The sequence below is a fragment of the Ambystoma mexicanum genome, chromosome 10 (genome assembly GCF_040938575.1).
Source record: "Ambystoma mexicanum isolate Mex_15411 chromosome 10, UKY_AmexF1_1, whole genome shotgun sequence".
NCBI lineage: Eukaryota > Metazoa > Chordata > Amphibia > Caudata > Ambystomatidae > Ambystoma > Ambystoma mexicanum.
Window position 1 is genome coordinate 772,431,704 of NC_090932.1, and position 19,921 is coordinate 772,451,624.

The 19,921-nt window shown below is 49.4% G+C and overlaps 1 protein-coding gene across 1 annotated transcript in view; it reads right to left on the minus strand.

Annotated features, from left to right (window-relative positions):
* Positions 1-19,921, minus strand: part of SLC33A1 (solute carrier family 33 member 1) — a 283,255-nt gene that overhangs the window by 96,540 nt on the left and 166,794 nt on the right. Inside the window, exon 4 of the mRNA XM_069618428.1 lies at positions 12,498-12,682. Within this exon, the coding sequence (XP_069474529.1) occupies positions 12,498-12,682 (185 nt within the window). The remainder of the gene's footprint in view (positions 1-12,497; positions 12,683-19,921) is intronic.

A 19,921-nucleotide genomic window follows, 5' to 3' on the forward strand; every position in this document is an offset into this window, starting at 1 on the left:
CTTATAGCCTAGAGCACCCCAGTGCTGAGCCAGCGCTGCATTGTGCGTAGGATCCAGCCCGGGGAACCCCCAGATGGGGAGCCATTTATAGTAGGGGCAGGACTCAGGGGTTGTGTGCAGGAGGCGGTCCCAGGCGAACAGGGTGGCCACTAGAGGGTCAGAAGAGGAATCGGCACATAGTCACGCTGGAATACCAATGTCATGATATCGGCAGCTGCACCTGCCAGGGACTCCAGCTTAACATGAGGACGGATGGTGGGACTCTGGTACCAGTAAGTGGCGTATTGGGCCTGGGAGGCCACCCAGTACTGCGCAAGTTCCGGAGCTGTAAAACCCCCTCCATCATATGGAAGCATCATATCTGCCCATTTCTTACAGACCGACCCGGCATGCAATAGAAACTGCACACATGATTTGTGTAGTTTCGTGAAGCATTGCTTCCCGGCCAAATGGGTACACATTACTGAAGATGTAGAGGAATTCGGGAACCAGAACCATTTTGATGAGGGAGAGCTTCCCAGCGAGTGAGAGTGGGAGAGAGCGACACTGTGCCATCTTCGACTCGGCATGCTGTGCCACTGCAAGGTAATTATCAGTCAGCAAAGTAGCCTTGGACAGGGACATACGGACACCTAGATATCTAATACCTCCGGGGGACCAGGGGAGCGGATACTCCGAGGCAGGTTGTTGGGTGGCCTCAGTGAGCAGGAAAATCTCGGACTTAGAGTAATTGATTGTGAACCCCGAGAAGGTGCCTAGGTGGGTGACGGGGTCGCTGATGTATAGCAGTACATTGTCTGCATAAAGAGAAATAATCTTGGGGGTGTCCTTTAACCGTATCCCTCTACGAGTATGACGCTCCCTGACATAGTCCGCATGGGCTCTATTACAAGCGCAAATAAAATGAGCGAGAATGGGCATCCCTAACGGGTGCCCCTAAAAAGCGTAAATAATGAAGAGGTTAGTGAGTTGACCCGGACCCTGGCGACCAGGTCAATGTATAGTAATTGAATGTATTCAATCATGTTTGGGTCAATCCCCATTGTCTCCAGAACAAGCCACACGTATTTCCACGAGACCATATCAAATGCTTTCTGGGCATCCAATGTGACAGCAACAGCACTCGAGTCCTGGTCGATTCCAGCCATCACATTGAAAAGCCGCCGGATATTGTGAGAGGCGGACCTGCCAGGATGGGAGGGGGGGGGAGGAGACAGAGCAACGGAGGGATTCGTCCCAAGATGGCTACGTGCTCTTGATAGAATTCGGGCTAAGGCCATCAGGGCCCGGAGCTCTACTTTTCGGTAGGTCCGATATGGCTTTAACGATCTCCTCTAGGAGAATTGGGGAAATTGGTCCCTAGTCGAGGGGGAGATAACTAGTGGGAATCTGATCCAGGAGGTCTCTCATATGCTGTTCACCATGTTCCAGGGGCGAGGTGTAAAGGTCAGTGTAGAAATCAGAGAAGATCTTATGGATTTGCTGGTCTGACCATTGTGGAACACCATGTGCATCCTTGATGGACGTGACCTGGGCCTGCCCCCACTCTGCTCTGGTTAGTTTCGTCAGCATCTTACCTGGTCTCTCACCCTTCCCATATCTCCTAGCAGCCAGCAGGCGACTAAAGAATCGTACCTCCCTAGCAGCATGTGACTCGAAGACCTTGAGTTCCTAAATAATCAGTGCAAGTTTGGCCGTATCTGTTGTTGCCGTGCTGTCGTTTTCGAGAGCTTAGATTCTAATCTACAGAGGTAGTTTCTTATGGTTTTCAGCACTCTGGCTTCCCTCGAGATGGACATCCCCCCCGATATACACTTTAAAGCCATCTCAGCGGACACCAGCGGTGGTGTCCTGCAGGGAGTTCCATGCAAAGAAGGTATCTATGTCAGTCTTGAATACAATGTCGAGTAATGCAATAGATTTGAAACACTACGCTCTGCACGTGAGTGTGGGTATTCCAAGGTCTATGGACAGGGTGATCAGGGCATGGTCAGAGATGTGCGGGTAAGTATCTGTGCTCTGTCTATCTTGCCCATCAGGTTGTTGGAAACCAGGAACAGATCAATTCTGGAGGAGCTGTCGTGAACCGACGAGTAGTAGGTATACTCTCATAGTAGAGGATGAAGTGTCCTCCAGGCATCTCTCACCTCAAGTGTAGGAAGATGTTGAAATAGTTTGCGTGCTGCACGAGACAGGGCCCTGGGTGCAGTACCAGTCCTATCCACGCTGGGGTCCATATCAATTCATATCATCTACCCAGATGATCTGGACCCCAACATAGCCCAGTAATATGGAAACAATGGCATCAAAGAATTCAGGGGAGTTTATGTTGGGACCATAAGTATTCACAAGGAGGTACTCTATTTACCATTGCGCAGTGGAGTATGATGTATCTACCAACTGGATCTATATTACTCTTGTGTAGTGTGAATTTGATGAATGTGTGGACCAGCGGGAGTACGCCTCTGGCTTGTGTGTAATAGGTGGTGTAGCATCTATGCGGACCTCAAGCAGGTGCGATACTAGTTACAAGGTGGCCTCGTGAATGCGTTTCCTGCAGGAAGAGTATCTTAGCCCCATGTCTCGGAGCATAGGCAGTGATGTTGCGATTACTCAACCCCCGGATGTTCCAGAACATCACAGTGAAGGACATTATATACTTTCAGGGAACATCCCAAGTTGCGTGTCCCAAGGTGCATCCATGTGAAGGAGCCTTACCGTTGTTGCGCACCAACATGTGCAATGATGAACCACCTCTGCAGTTTTCAATATAACCCACCCCTCCCCCAACAACACCTCCCCCTTACGGCCAGCAGTGTCCCTTCCATCCCGCCTCCCAAATTCCCCAACAGAGGTCCCCAAATAGGCATCAGCAGACCAGTCCCCAACCTGGACCGGTTGCACTTTTGGCCCAACCGGGGCCTATACACGGAGAACGTTCAAACACAACCATTGCGACTGCAGAGGGGTGCGCAGTTGCCATGCATTAAACTAACCAGGAGCAATAAAGTATCAGAACTGGTATATAGATCAGCGGGGTGCAATACCATGAAGAGGGTCAACACACCGGTACTAACAGTTATAAAGAATACAGTTTAGTAACAATAACCGGGACCCTCAACAACAGATGCTGTAAACAAAAGGTATGGTAAAAGCATGACATCGTCAAACGGTGATAAACACGGGAGCTGATAGGTCACCCGAGGGTGGTTGGTTGCAGCTCGGAATGACAGCATATCTAGGATATGGTAGGCAAAGCGCAGTAATCATGAGAAGCAAGTGTGTCAGCCTGCCATTAACTCAAGGGCTGACGATTCAATGAACTTCACAGCCTCATCCGTGACTGTAAAGTATAGCTTCTGTCTGAAGGGGAATTTGAGGCACGCTGGGAAGAGCATGGCGTATGGAACGTTGCGCCCCCTCAGTTTTTTTACCCCAAGGAATTCACGCCTCTCCTGCTGTACCCCCACAGAGAAGTCGGGGGAAGATCCTGATTTGGGAGCCGAGACGCAGCTCGCCCTTTTCTCACGCTAGGCGAAGGATAAGATCCCTGTCTTTGTAGTTGAGGATCCTAGCGATGATAGGCCTAGGAAAATCGCCGGGCTTAGGGCGAGGTGAGAGCACGATGTGCACGTTCAACTGTGAAGAGAGGAGAGAGAAACAAGGTCGTCCAGTAGCTCTTTAAGCAGGTTTTCCACTGCAGGTTCCATGCGACCCTTGAGGGCATTTTCCGGGACTCCAATAATTCGAACATTATTTCTACGCGACCTAGATTCCAAATCATCACACTTTGCTCCAACAGTCTTCATGTTGCGTGTAAGTGATGCAACTGTATCCTGAAGAGTGCGTAGGCCATCTTCGTTGGCGCCAATTCTGGACTCAGCATCCGTGATCCTGGTGCCGGCCTGGTCGATCTGAGACTTACGTGATGCCACGTTAGCGTTAATGTCGTTGAGCTTCTCATGAAAGGAAGCTAAGTTCTTTGCCATGGACTCCATCATTTCCGCCAGGTAAGGAGTTGGTGTGCCTGGGTTGGAGTAAGGTTCTGCCTGGTTGGTGGTTGGGGGATACGGGCGGGAGGTCGCCTTCGCACATTTGTCCATGGCCCCCACTTTGTTAGAGCCACAAGCTCTATTCGACATAGCTATGTGGCCGGTGGTCACCACTATCTGAATGTATGGCTCCTGATATGGTGCAATGTGGTTACCAACAGTGAGATTTACCGGCAGCCAAGAACCACAGCCAAAAGTCAAGGAGGTTACGCTGCCAACCCAGTGAGATAAGGATCACCCAGTCGTTGAGAGGCGGGAAACGATTAGGATGGCAGGGGCCGCAGCACAGCAGTGCGGTCTGGTCCGCCGGCAGCACCAACAGGTTTAAGTTCCACAGTTCAAGCAGTGGCGTAGGTCAGACGTGTGTATGACCAAATAGCTACAGCTCACACATGGTGATCCACAGTTGTGAAGGGGAGGCTCTAGACAGCCTTCAGTGGAGGTATTGAAAATGATGTAGGCGAATGGGCCGGATGGTCCCACATGCGGTAAGCGGGACATATGCAGGAGCGGGCTGCCCACGGTGCAAACCCCAGAGGGAACAGTCACTGATGCATGAGTGCCAGGCAACGCAGGAGACACCCGGGAGAAGCAGTGAGGGGTGAAAGGTGGTGAGAGGTCAGGGCCGGGGCCCAGTGTGGCGATTACAGTGTAGATGCTGAAGCCCGCAGGTCACCTCGCGAGCATGGACTTCGTAGTGCCAAAGTGTAGATGAGGTAGTTCACCATACTGTGGATGTAACCAGTAGTGATGGTAAGTACGGGAGACAGTGCAGATAGTTTGTAGTATTCAACCCATGGATATTTGTGGGGCCCAGTGGGTGAATGCACAGACTGGTCTGCCCTGAAGCACGGGGAGAAGTGTCCAGTGAGATTGCAGAGGTTCATATGAGGAAGAGCTGCTGGATATGACTGGTGCCATCAGGTCCGGCAAGGGAGCAGGGGGAGACACCTCCAGCGACTCTGCAGGGCCGGCTGAGAAGGTGCCGAGCACGGTCAAGTGGCACTGCGCCCCCACCCCCCCCCCACGTTGGGGGCCCCCCATCCAGGCCGCAGCAAGAATCGGCACAGGGCCACACGCCACCCAGAGCACCCAGCAGCAGTCCCGCCCCAGCCCCTCACCTGCGGCAAACGGCAGCAGAGTCCCACACAAGGGCCGGAAGAGTTCCCAAAGGAAACAGGAGGCCGGAGGCGTCCAGCAGAGGGGGCCCAGACATGGCGGGCAGAGGGCAGTCAAGCAGCCCATGGCCGCACAGCAGGTCCGGATCAAGTGCGATGGAGGTCGTACAGACACAGGACCGGCAGCCTGGTGGGAGCAGGCCGCCGGCATGATCAGTCCGCTGGTCGGATTAAGGACGGAGGTGCCGCAATCCGAGACATGGAGATGCCCTGAGTCGGAGCCGTAGCACAGAATGCAGGTCGGCTGAGGACAAGGGCCGACAACTCCTGGTCCGGCACCCCACTCCAATTACAGGGCAGGCAGGGCCCAGTGTCGACACGCCTGGGGGAGATGGCCACCGATGGTCGCCGGAAAGAACATACAGGGCAGCAGGACGGGACCGCAGCAGACTGGCGGCCCGGCAACCGCTGGAGCGCCCCCACGCAGCGTAGATGTGGCAGCCTGAGAAAGCCAGAGAAAGCCAGCAGTGTTATGGAGGCATCGAAGCACCGATTTCACTCAGGATTGGATGTAGGAGTACTCCAGGTTATACACTGTGCATGGTAGCAGGTATGTTGAAGGAACAGTGAATTAATCCGCCGATGAAGACAGATCTTAGGTCGTTGATGCACAGAGCTCTCAGGCTAGGCAGCCATTTTCAAGGCTGCTCAACAGCGCTCCCCAGGATGCTTCATTTCTAAAGGCCTTTGAACCTAGTGAGAACGGAAAGGGGTGGGGTTAGAGTAGACAGGAGGGTTCCGTACAGTGGAGAAAGATTTCCACCATCTTGTTTCTCTCAGCGGCCCTCTCCCCCTTGTCCCCTCCACTTCCTCTGGAGCAAAGCACTTTGGGTGGGATGTCAGAAGTGCAAAGTCCAGTCAGTGCAAGAACAGAGGTTGGACCATTAAGGCGGGCTAGCTTTAGTCCCATAATCTGCACACTTTTACACTTTAAAATAAGGGGTCTTCCACTACTTCCTTCAATCATCTTGGTAACCATCTTAAATCATCCTTTGGACTCCAGTCCAGAAATAAGATTTCATGGGGCACTGGTGCAAGAGCAGTCAATTCCAGAATCCTCCAGTTGTGAGGTGCAGGCAGAGGTGAGCTCTGTCCCCTAATCATCCCCAGGGACCATTGCTTGCATTGCGACCTGCTGCTAGAACAAGACCTGCCTCTATGCCAGTCACAATGGTACCCAGGTATCCATGTTGGAGGACTCTACAGTTGTGTGGCAGCTTTCCCAGGTTTGGGAGTACGAGAACAAGAACCCATCTTGTCCCAGAGGCCCTGGATTAGGCATCGGAGCAAGAAGCCCTGTGTTTCTGCCACCAGGCCGTGATTCAAGCACATTCGACACAATTCAAATCAGCAGTTCACCCTCCCCCCTGCCTTTGCCATTCTTTGTTCTTCGAACCCCAAGTTGACCCATTCAAACCAGTTTGCTGCTGCACTACGTCTGCTAAAGCGCACCGTTACCTCGGCTAGAAACAAGTAGTATCACTGCCGTTGCATTAGCGTGAACCGCTTTCAAACCGCCCCACCTGCTTCATCGCCGCCACCAACAACTCAACTGAACCTGGTGCCACTTGAACCGCAATCATTCAGTGTTGAAGCTTGAAGGCTCCCGTGACTATCCTAGTACCAGCTCACCTCCATCAAACTTCGGCCGTTGAACCCAACATGGTGACAACCCAATACGCATTGCTGTAGTAATGCTTCAAACCGCAGCTAACTTCCCGTTTGACCCCAGCTTGCCGCTGGATTACTGCACCCGCCGCATCCTCCAACCAAATCTTTTAACTGAACCCAGACGTCCGGCTTGATGTTGTCGATTGGCAAAGTCACTATTGACCAATATCTGCCCCCTTGGTCCATCTTTGAGCCCTAGAGACTGGAGAGGTTACTTTAATCTCTTTTGAAAGCTCACGACATAACCCTTTGAACATTGCAGTCTATTAATTGCCTTTTCTTCCTCGCCTCATTACCCAGAGTGCTGCATCTATTCTATCTTTGCATATTCTGTGTTCCTTCTACAGGAGTGGGTTTTACAGTGTTTGTCAGTTATTTTTGTACACTGTGTTGGATTAAAGAATATATTTTGTATAGAACCTTGATTGGACTATCCTTTGTTTTGGACTGTTAAAACATCACTCTTTAGGTTGCTACAGAAGCACATTCATGCCCCTCTTGAGAGTATAGCGTTCCCTTGGCACACGTTGACACAAAAGGCGAAGGAGGCATCTCTCAACTGTGCCCGTTTTACCTTTATGATTGTGCTGGTCCTTGGTTTGTAGAATTATTTTTTTTATTGTGCATATAGTTTTAAAACCTTACACATACATCCAAAATGTAATATCAATGCAATACATAAAACAGGCATTCAATATTAAAAATAAAAAAAAAATTAGTCTCAAAACCACACAGGACAGCCACATTGTGTAACCTTTCTCAATCTAAAAAACGTACCCAATAAATGCAAATATAGAGATTAAGGCACCATCAGAACAGGGCAACTAAATCAATTTTGTAAACAGAATTTAATTCCCAGGATTATTCTGATTCCATCCTTCTACCAATTTAATCAAACATGGTTTTGCTCAGATAATACGGCAGTTGTGACCAGCACAATTTCCATAATACAGTCCGGGTATGGTTACCACAGATCATGATTTTTTTTTTTTAAAGAGCTTATTCGGTGCGATTTTAAGTCACCACAAAGTAAAAATAGAAGTTCCAAAGTCTCTCTACGTTCGGCACAAAATCTACATATATCAGACAGGTTTACTACCCTTTTCCATTTAACACCGTTTACCCTTGTAGGTAGGATACCAAGCCTAAATCTAAACAACGTGTATCCTACTTTCCATGATGGATATTTACAAAGGTATTGAGAAACCACACCTCACTTTTTATGGGTCAGGATAATATTCTGAAATGTATCAACCGCCCTCCATGTCACACGTGCGGCACAGGTCAGTTTGCCATATGTTTTGTTTATAGCTTCCAAGGGTCCACAAGTCTCCAGCAATCCCCCACTCTCAACTTATTCACTTGAGTAGCTCAAAACCAATCTGTTGAGAACGTGCCATTCTCTCTAAACTCTGCAACTATCGTGTTGGGAGGACGGGTTTTAAACTATCACATAGCAGTATTCTTCTACATATGATGTGGACCTCTAAAGATAGAAGCCCAAGCTCAAACCTAATAACACTAATCGAAATAGATTTAGGGAGCCTAAGGAACTTCTTCCAGAGGAAACCTACCAGATGAAGAAAACTTTCCTGCAATAGACAAACATGAATTTCTGCTCCATACATCAGCATGAGGATTATCTTGGATTTTTAAAATTTTAAAAGATGGACAATTTGCAAAACTTAAAATTTAAATTTCTCATTTGGGCCACAACCACTAATACATTTGTGCAGAAATCCTGCAGTATTCCCCTCTTTTTTCTTTTTTATTGTTTTGCTGTATAATCAACCTTTCAATATTTGAATATCAATAGTTACATTCGATTCTTCATATTTACATAGGAGTATCTCACAAGCACGTTTCAATAGAAATTAAGATTTGAAGAAGGATACGAGTAGATTGTTACATTTTTAAAACTTAGTTAAAAAGAATGAATGCCTTGCAAATGCTATTCGTCAGAATGCAAAAATAAAATTATATACACTGATGAATATTAAGCCATATCCAAGTTCAAAAGATTAAGAAATTGAATAGTAGCTATACGTACAGAGTTCAAATTGGTCGCAAAGATCCTAGACCACAGATCCCACGTGCACAAAATTTCAAGATCAATGAAACGTCATTTAAAGCAGTTAACGCGTTTGTCCATGAGATCCGGACAAGCAACAAACAGATGTTTTAAAGTCTCTGGTTGTTTTTGATTGCTGTAGAATCAACAAAAATTGAGTTCCTTCTATATAACGCCTCAGCGAGCTAAGATATCTCTAGTATGTAGAAGATTAAGTCTAAATCTAAGATATGTGCTTCTAGATCTGGCTCACTGAAATTTTAAAAGATAGACTTCCGTGCAGTTAAGCTTCTTAGTATGGAAGGGATTGTGACGAAAGTCTTTATATTTCTGCCATTTATATTGTGTATTTATCCAATCCAGACTATATAGCTTTTTCTGAGCCCCATCAGGATTGAGTATTAGAAGGTCTATAGATATATCTGCATCAGCCAAGGCGTTATAAATCTGGTTTATCCATTTTACAACAAAAAGATGCAATGAGGTAAGAGCATAGATTGCCAGAGAATGCAATATTCTTTGATCTTTTTCAGCTCTAAGAAACTTTTTCAAGAGACAGCATAACTTCCACATATAGATGACATAAGGAGGAAAGTCCTAGTTCCCCTCTTACTTGGAGTACTCAGCATGTCATAACGCAGATACCCCATGCTATTCACCTCTGTGGCTTATCTTCCCTAACCATAATGATTTTCTTTTTGTACGCTTCCCTGCTGTTGGGGTAATTAAATGGGTTTTCCGTTTGTTTACATTTATATAATTTTCTTTGCAATATGCTTCAAGACTGTTCAGTATTCTCTTATTACTCACCTTTCTACAGCCTATGAACATAACATCTGCATACGTAACCCAGTGTATTCTAGTGGAATCTAGTGTCCAAAACCTCCGGTGCAAGAAAAGAAGGACTTAAGGTGCTCCCCCAAGTCTGCAATGTACGCATTAAACAAAAAATGGTGCCAACATGAAACCTTGGCGTAAACCATTATTTGTCTCAATCTTTGAGGACAATGCTCCTTCACAATTCAGCCTAATTCGAAGGTTCGAATGCTTATGCAAATGGACAAGAGGTGCCGAAAGTCCATCTGTTGAACAATAGGATCAAAATTCGGCCTACTCGAAACATAGTCCAATTTACTTGGCCTCAAGGAGCCCTCTATAAACAAGGGGAATTCCACACATTCTTTTCTCAATCAATCTCAATTGCTATGGGCTAAAAAAAAGACACTGTTCGATGTTTATGGTCACTAGGGACTCCACTACTAATCTCAAAGCTATATTCCATCTTCCATAAATCCTCTGAAATGAATTTGTTCATTGAAGATTTAGACCACCTACTCCAAGTATTGCGATAGCACTGGCCCCTGACTGTTTATTAGTCAGTACATCTAAATTCCAGCTCACAAAAAAGGACCACCACCTCTTTCCTTTTGCATCCTGTACATTAGGCATTTTTGTGACAATCTGGAGCTTGGAGAACCTCGACAGATCTAGGCAGTTTGCATTAAAATCTCCTGCTACTTTCATGCCCCTTGCCGACCGTAGAGTCCTCCTTTCAGACAGAATCCCATGAACATGGTCAAACAAAGTCATTTGGTGCTTTTCCTCGTAGCCGCAATATACATTTATTACTAACATGGGGCCTTCTCACCCTTGATTGTAATTCGTGCTGCCAATACACCATATATTGTATCAATCCTTTTTACTTCCATAAAAATGTCTGATCTAGCCCCAATCAGGAGTCCTCCTTTAAGGCGCTCCACCACTTCCTGAACAACTTCTTGCTGGCATACTAAGTAACCAACCATTATGACCTTCTCCAAAAAAACGGTTCTTGAAAAATTATCAAGTCATATGTACTCAATAATTTACAGGATTCCCCAGAATTAAGGAGATTACAGAATCCCTGTGTATTCCAAGAACAAATGCTAAAGACCCGTTAAGGTCTTTGGCTCCCTACTCAGTCGAGTAACTTGTGGTTGAAGGAGCCATAACTAATCATTATTGTTCCTGGTACCAAACGCTGAGGATTTCAATTTGTCCTCCCCAAACTATCATTAGCATTCATTGCGGAGCGACAACTAGCTCCCATCTCATTTAGTCTGTCCAGACTATGACAGAACACCATAGGGGACAATGAAGCCCTTCGCAAGTTGTATACATCGAAACCCCTCTGTCCGATCCCATCAATAGAAGCAAAAATATGCTCTGTAACTAATCGAGAGCTAATCATGATCTGTGCTACATCCCATCTTTCCCAGTCAAAAACTGGATTCGAACAATGTCTCTAGATTCAATTATTTTTTAAACAAGGCAAGTCATGCAAAACCTTAGACCTATTAAGGTATTTTATGTCTGGATCAAAGAAGACTGCTTCCATAATAAAATTCTCTGCAGGTTCTTTCTGAGACACCATTACTCCAGTATCAAGCTGAACACTGGTCTCAAAGTAACTTTTTAAATCTGATTTTCATTGCATTCGATTTGAGCTTGGGGACCCAAAAAGATTGCTTTGATGCAATAACAGGTCATTCCTTGTCCCGGGAGGATAGCTCAGCGGCAGCGTGCGCGTCTTGGAAGCAAGACGACACGTAGCAACAACAGGTTCGATCCCCGGGTCCGCGCTTAGAAACCTTTGGGTGTTTAAGCGCGTTATAAATACGTAACTAAGGAAAAAAAACACACACAATTACGCAACTAAGTGTGGACTGGGGCTGTCCGTGAGCCCTCGCTGTCCAATTTTACTTTAACTGTTGTATATCTATGTAGCAAGGCGAGCAGCTGCATTAGCTTGGGTGGAACACCTGCCACCCAAAGTTTGTCCCACAACCATCCTCTACTGACTGTATCAAATGCATTTGTCATGTCAACAGAGAATGTAGACGGTGCTTAGCACTTTTTCCCTCACAGCTGCCTGCAGGGCCACCAGAGCCACAGTATTTAGAGGGTGCCCATAACTGCACAGAAACCTACTTGGGAGACAGATAGTAATTTAAGTTTATTTATCTATACTTTCAATTCCTTGAGCAACAGTGTGCCAAATATTTTACTAGACAAGTACAGCAAAGCAATTGGTCTAAAATTCGCTGGCTTTCATTTTTTCCCTCTTCTTGAAGATCAGGATTATCTACGATAGCTTCCAAGTGTCCGGGACCTTGATGGTAAGACAGACATGTTTGAATAGTTCCCCAAGTGGGTGGGCCCAGAGCTCTAAGTTTTGTTTAATAGTACCGGCGGGATGTTATCTGGGCCGGGTGCTCTGGAAGGTTTTACTTTTTTGATAGCCCAACAGGCGTCATCATAGTTTGTATACTGTTCAAGAACTACTTCAGTGTAAAGTAATTAAAATGTATAAGGGAAAAAGGTAGCTGAAGTACTGTTTTAACATGAAAACACAAATTCAAAAAGAAGCTTGCATAGACCAACAGATCCTCTGACAGGCAATGGGCATTCATTTGTTTTCTAAATCAAAATACAGATCCACAAACATGCAAAACCATGTCTATAGGTAACAAAATGTTGCTTTACCGAAATGGCATGGCTTTGTAGAAGATGTTTAATGGCTGAGGACCAGCCGTATACTTGCTGATTATCAGAGGCAGAAGTATCTGTAAAGGTACCATTGGAACAGCCATCAGAGCCAAATGTTCTTTGGGTACACCTTGCTCAACTAGTTTCAGTCCAGTCACTGCATCTGCTGCTGAGAAACCAATCTGCAATAAAGGGGAGACCTTCTGAATCGCAGATAAATGATAGGAAATTCCTGACAAAGAAGCCGCACATTCTCTGGCAATACAAGTTTTAATTTCATATCCATTTGCACAATTTAATTCTAGGTTATTTTGCAGCATTTATATCTTTCTTACATATGTCTCTTTTTCACAGCAAATTATTATATAGTGGAGTTTCCCAAGCCACACAATACAAGTGAAAACACAAAGTAGCAGCTGTGCATTTCTGAGTTCTTTTAATGGTATGAGGTCACTAAATGTAGTTTTTGAGGATATACCCAACAGTTATCAGTAGTTTGTCTAAAAAAGGTGAACAGTGCTAGTCTATAGGGAACAAACACTGGTGACATTTTTTTAAAAAGGACTGTTGCATTAAAGCAACTCAATGTCTAATTTCTCTTCTGCAGGCAACAATGGGTGGACATTAACCTCACAGACTGTCCATATACGTTTACATTTCTTCAAGTATAAAGCAGAAACAATTTGGCTAAGAAATATTGGGAGAAAGGTAAATGTGCAGAATAAACTAGATATGTACATTGTGTGTCTTTTTAAATAAAAGGCAAAATAAGATTTCCCTTCCTCTTCCATTTACAAGACAGAAGGAAAGGGAAAGTGTGAACCCACAAAGGAAATCATTACATTATGATCTGCATTGGAGGTCAAGAATTTTCTCTGAAGCCTACTCAATAGATCTTCTACTCATCTATTGTTTAGTAGGCATGATGTTTAAAACCCTCTCCAAATATACAACTAAAAACAAACAAGCTAATAAGGAGGTAATTCATGCTACAAAACAGGGGAAGGCATAGCCACATTAAATTAGCATGGGTTTAGAATTCCACTAAAACACATCTTCTCATCTCACATACATATATTAAAAGATCTGCCACCATGAATTCACCCATTTCTCTGTGAATCTAACAGTTTACTTGTTATAGTAACGCTCTGTTTTATAGCAACAGGCAATTTCCCCAGGCGCAATGCAAGTCCAAAATGTTTTGGCATTTTACAAGTCAATACAGGGGAAAAAACAGACTGCTGTGACGTCTCTAGGGTGTTCCTCCCTTCTCCCCTGTAGGGAGCCACCCACTGTGAGGCGAGCCTGCTCAGCAACACCCTCCACAGAGGTCTGGGCAAGTGGGAACTCACTGGGAGCGACTCCCCCTCTAGGGTAACAAGTACTCCCATTCCTACACAAGCAAACCGATCTGCATATATGGAATTACCTTTAAATACCAATAACACGGTTTCCCTTCTAATGGCGTCAGGTAATGCTGGACAGAGTAAGATATATGAAGAAAAACGTAATGTTGCTTGGAACGCAAAACAGCCTGTAAAAAGAATGAGCTCATCGTGGAGGCAGGGAGAGAAGCATATGCTGGGGAAGAGCTCCGACAGACAATGTGAGAAACCTAGGGGTATTGCTGCATTTAAGCCCCAAGAGTCCTATTCAGGAGGCCAGGGAAGGGCAATCGCTCTGGGATCCCAACCCTGGGGGTGGACAAGCGAGGGAGGAAGCCTGGGGTTGTTCACGGGGGAAGAGACCCTAGGCGAGACACGGTATCCGAATGGGACAGTGAAGAAGGAGGAGAACATCGCAAACGCTTTCATGGGATACATGAATACCAGTCAGCACTGTCCCAATCTCAACCCCCCTCTCCTTCCAATCCTACCCTTCATGACCCATGGGCGAGGAGGGAAAGAGTTCAGTACCCCCGAGATCGAAAGAAGAAAGAAGAAAAAAAAGCCAAAATTGGACTAAGACAAACCCTTGATACTGAGATCTGCCCATCTTTTATCAATCTAGATTCTGGGGAATATTGTCGGAAACCACATGTCTAGAGTGGAACAGCAGAGATAGGAAGTAGTATGCCAGAAGCGAAAGTCCTTCCATTGTATAAGAAGCACCCCCCTTACCTTGTGACCTGGCCCCTCATCACACCCTGGGCCCCTTCCCTTCAGTCTTCATGGGGTACCTTAACACCCCTTCCATCTGCACGTCCCCATTCTCACATAATACTGAAAAGAAGAGGCAACTAGCAGCAATAATGATTACCCATGGAAATAACATGGGGAAAGTAATGGAAGGAACAAGTTACTTACATGTAACTGTTGTTCTCCAGCATGGGTCTGGCATGGATTCACATGCTCATGAATATTCCCCGTCGTCAGGCTGGGAATCCTCGGTAAAGAAAAAATCAGTATCAGTTTCGTTTCTGATCTGTCTTTCATAGTAGTAACCAATCACTGATCTCTGCGTCATACTGACCACAGCCAATGACTGCCCTCTACCTAAGCCCCGCCTCTGGCAGCCATCTTCAGATTTGGTAGCACGTGAAGTGGCAGTATGACCAAGTGAAGAGCCGCAGAGGGGTAGGCGGGAGGGTTCGCATGTGAATCCATGCCAGACCCATGCTGGAGAACAACAGTTACAGGTAAGTAACTTGTTCCTTCTCCAGCATGGGGTCTGGCATGGATTCACATGCTCATGAATATAAGAATAAATAGCAGTACACACATGCACAACCACGGGGGGTGGCAAAAGGCTCAACATTAAGCAATACAAAAAACTCAACATTAAGCATCTCTTACCTCCTCACCAGGCTCACCTTAAGCGAACAGGTTGCGCAGCACTGCTTGGCCGACCCTGGACTCCTCCCTGGAATCCCGATCGACGCAGTAGAATCTCGTGAAGGTGTGCGTCGACCTCCACGTAGCAGCCCTGCAGATGTCCAGCAGGGGCACACCAGATAAGAACGCCGTAGTAGCAGCGATCGCTCTGGTCGAATGGGCTCTCGGACGGCCTGGCAGCGGTCGGTTAGCCAAGCGGTGGCAGTGCATGATGCAGCCAGAGAGCCATCTGGAAATAGAAGACTTCGAGAGAGCCTTCCCTTGATTCACAGGTCCAAAGCCTTCCCTTGATTCACAGGTCCAAAGTTCACGAACAGCTGTGATGTCCTCGGAAACTCTTTGTGCGGTCCACGTAGAACTTCAGCGCTCTAGCCACATCCAGCGAGTGCAAAGTCCTCTCGGCCGGCGACGAAGGAGACGGGAAGAAAACAGGTAACACCAAGAAGGGCTCGTTAAGGTGGAAGTCCAACGGCACCTTGGGCATAAAGGAGGGGTGCGTCCTAAGCACCACCCTCGAGGCATGGAAAGTCAAGTACGGTGCTTTGCAGGATAGGGCCTGGATCTCTCCCACTCGTCGTGCGGAGGTAATGCCCACCAGGAATGCAGTCTTCCACGACACAAACTTCATCGGTGCGGAGTGCATCGGCTCGAATGGGGGCCCCATGAGCCTGGTCAGCACCACGTTAAGTTCCCACGCCGGGGCCTTCACCGGCGGGAACGACCGGAACAGTCCTTTCATAAACTCTTTTCAGTCGATGGGACCACAGGGACGTCCGTCCTGTGGTTCTGGTATATCTGGAGATCGCCGCCAGATGAATCTTAATGGAGGCATGGGCTAGCCCAGCCTTTGCCAGCGATCGCAGGTACGGCAGCACTTGAGGGGCCGTAATCAGTAGGGGGTTGATCTTCTGTGCTCGGCACCGGATAGAGAACCTCTTCCACTTATGACCGTAGCATTTGAGAGTCGAAGACGCCCTGGCCTTTGCAAGAACCTCTCTGCAATCGGCCGGTATATTGTAGCCTCCAAACTCTAGCGCTGCAGGAGCCAAGCCTGCAGGTTCAGCGACGCCGGGTCGTAGTGGAAGATGGCCCCTCCTTCTCTGGAGAGAAGGTCCGCGTCCGCCGACAGCTTGATGCGAGGGGACGTTGACAAGTCCAGAAGGTCCGGGAACCAGATCTGCCTCGGCCAGGCTGGTGCGACGAGGATCATCCTGCACCGGGACCTCTTGAGCTGGCTGATGAGTCGAAGCAGCAACGGCAACGGAGGGAACGCATACAGGTATAGGCCGTCCCAGGGGAACGAGAATGCATCGCCCATGCTTCTCGGCTGGGGAAACCTGCTGGCGAACCTCTTGCACTTCGAGTTCGTCGCTGTTGCGAACAGGTCGATTTGGGGTTTGCCCCATCGTCGGAAGAGTTGATCCACCTGATCCTGGCGCAGTTCCCACTCGTGACACGCGTGCAGCTCCCTGCTGAGCGAGTCGGCGATGGTGTTGCTTTCTCCTGCCAGGTGGAAGGGAACCAGGAACATCCCCTGGGCGACCGCCCAGTGCCACAGATCCTGTGCCTCCTTGGATAGGGCTGGGGATCTGGTACCTCCCTGCTTCTGTATGTAAAACATTGTTGTGGTGTTGTCCGTGAAGATCCGCACCACCTTGCCCTTGTGCGACGGGAGGAACGATTTGAGAGCCCAGAACACGGCTCGGAGTTCCAGGACATTGATGTGCAGGAGCCTCTCCTCCGGGAGCCAGAGGCTTCTTGCATGGAGATCTCCGGTGTGGGCGCCCCAACCTTCCAGGTAGATGCAAGAGGACATCATCCCCAGGAGGGACTTGATGGACCTCACCCTGGCCACGTCCGTGGCTAGCAGGCGCTGCACTTTGCCTAGAATGGTCTTCGTCCGTTCTTCCGACGGGGCCGCCAGGCTCCTCACTGTATCGAGCTTCGCTCCAAGAAACAGGGCCACCTGCGACCGCACCAGGTGAGACTTTGGGTAGTTTATGGCGAATCCCAGGTCTGTGAGTAGCTGGACGGTCCTCGCGGTGTGTTCGACGGCGAGTTCCCTCGTCCTTGAGCGGATGAGCCAGTCGTCCAGGTAGGGGTAGACGTGAATCCCCTGCAGGCGCAGCCGTGCCGCCACTGGTGCTAGGCACTTGGTAAAGACCCTGGGGGCCGACTTCAATCCGAACGGCAGTGCTCTGAATTGGTAGTGGCGTCCCTGGACGACGAACCTGAGGAACGTTCGGTGACTTTTGAGGATGGGAACGTGGAAGTATGCATCCTCCAGGTCCAACAACGATAGAAAGTCGCCTTCCTCCAGCTGTCGCAGTACGTGCTGGAGGGTGACCATCCTGAACTTTTGTGATCTGATGTATTTGTTCAAACGACGAAGGTCCAGGATGGGGCGCCAGCCGCCTGTCTTCTTCCTGACGAGGAAGTACCTTGAGTACACCCCGGAGCCTCTTCGGGACAAGCTCGATGGCGCCTTTCCTGAGCATCGCCCGTACTTCCAACAGCAGTTGCGGGACGTGATTTTCCTTCCTGGCCACAGGTGGAACGTGAGGGCACTTCTTCAGGAATTCGATAGAGTGTCCTCTTGCCAGGGTATCTAGCACCCAACGGTCGGTAGAGATGGACTTCCACACGCCGACGTAATTCATCAGCCGGCCTCCCACCGGGGTGCTTCGGTGGGGGCCCGAGACCACGGCCGGTTCAGTCCTGCTTGGAGGTGGTGGCCTTGCCGCCCTGGCCACCTTGCCGACGGCGGTGAGGCGCTCCCTGCTTGCCGCGACCCCTGTAGGCCACCTGAGACGAGGAGCGTGCCGCCTGGCGGTAGGACGAGCCACCGCTTGATCCCTTGGAGGCACCCTGTCTGCCTCCGGAGCTCCGAAAGGGCCGTCGTTGCTGAAGGGCTCCTAGGGCGCGGGCCATCTCCGTGTCCGTTTTTATGGCTTGGAGGGATTCGTCCACCGCCTTCCCGAACAAGTTGCTGCCATCGAACGGCATGTCGAACACCCTGGTCTGGACGTCCTGACGGAAGTCGGTCGCCCGGAGCCAACCCCGTCGTCGTAGGCAAACACCGTTGCCCAGCTGGCGGAACCCGGTATCGGCAATATCGGTAGCCACCGTTATGGCGTGGTCCGACGCCACCGCGCCCTCTTGCAGTATTTCCAGGGCCTCGGACCTCTTGTGGTCCGGCAGGAAGTCCAATATGGGGGCCAGCTTAAACCAGAGCTCCCTGTCGTAACGGGCCACGATCGCCAGGGCGTTGGCCGCTTTGATCATCGTCGCCGCCGACGAAATGACCCGCCGCCCCATGGCGTCCAACTTATTTCCCTCACCGTCCGGCGGGGAATTCGACGTTGAGGCTCCTGACCCCGCCGCTTTCTTCTTTGCCGCCGCCGAGACGACCGAGTCTGGCGTTGGCTGGGCCCTGAGGCACAGGGGAGCGGTTTCGGGGACCCGGTACTTCTTCTCGTACCGGTCCCGTTTGGCTGGTGCCGTGGAGGGGTTTTTGAGAACCGACAGGCCCTCCTCCCAGATGTCATCGATTAGAGGCACCGCGATGACAGTCTTCCTCTTGGCCTCCCGGCGCTGATAGAGGAAACCTTCCTTTTTCTGCTCCTCCGGGCAGAGCTGGAACAATTCGGACGCCCTGGCGATCATGGCGTGGAATGAGCCAATCTCGTCGGGCGGCGAGGCCCGTGCGACGGGAGACGGGAGACCCGTTCCATCGTTGTCGCCCTCAGAACCGTTGTCGAGCCCAACGCACCGTCATCTCCCGACTCGTGGGAGGATGAGGAGGGAACTGTAGGCCTTACGGGGGGCGAGCGGAGGAGAGGGTTGGGTCCTCTGTCGTTTGTTCTGAGGACTTCCCGACGGGCCAGGTTGCGGGTCCTCCAGCCTGGGCCGTGGGAATCTCGTCCTTATCTCAGAGCATAAGGACTGGATCGCAGACAAAATGGCCGCCGAGCCATCCTGAGGCCTAGGTTCCGGCTGCGCCAGAAGGGAAGGCTGCTCTTCCTCGCCATCGTCGTCTTCCTCGGTTATCTCCCGAGGATCTTCCTTACGGGAATCGAACCTTCTCGAATTGGGCTTCGAGGTTTCTCACGGCCTCGGTCAGTTCCTCCTCCGAGGCTGACTCCGAGCTCGAGGAGGCTACCGTGCCCCCCCTCGCTTCTTCCATCATGGCGGCCACGACGATGGGCTGAAAAGAGGATTCCCTCCTTGGCGGCAGGGAAACTCTAGTCCCGGAGGCAGTCTCCGCTGGCGGGGTCTCTGCCGGCTTGGCCAGAGTCGCCGCGATCGCCTCGATAGAGGCCTTTGCCTGCTGGGTAGGGGCCTTCACCACCTTAGGTGCGTCCCGGGCCTTCTCCTTCGGGGGAGGGGCGACGCCTCGCTCCCCCTCTTCCGAGATCGGACGGGGCTTCTCCCGAAGCTTACCCGGGGTCTCGGACTTCCTCTTCCCCGAACCGGAGCGCTGGCTCGTGGTTGACGGTGCCGGGGAAGGTGCGCCCTGCCTGGCGACCGAAGAGCCCGACCTTTCGGCGCTCCCGGAGCCAGCGGACTCGTGGCGCTTGGCCTGGT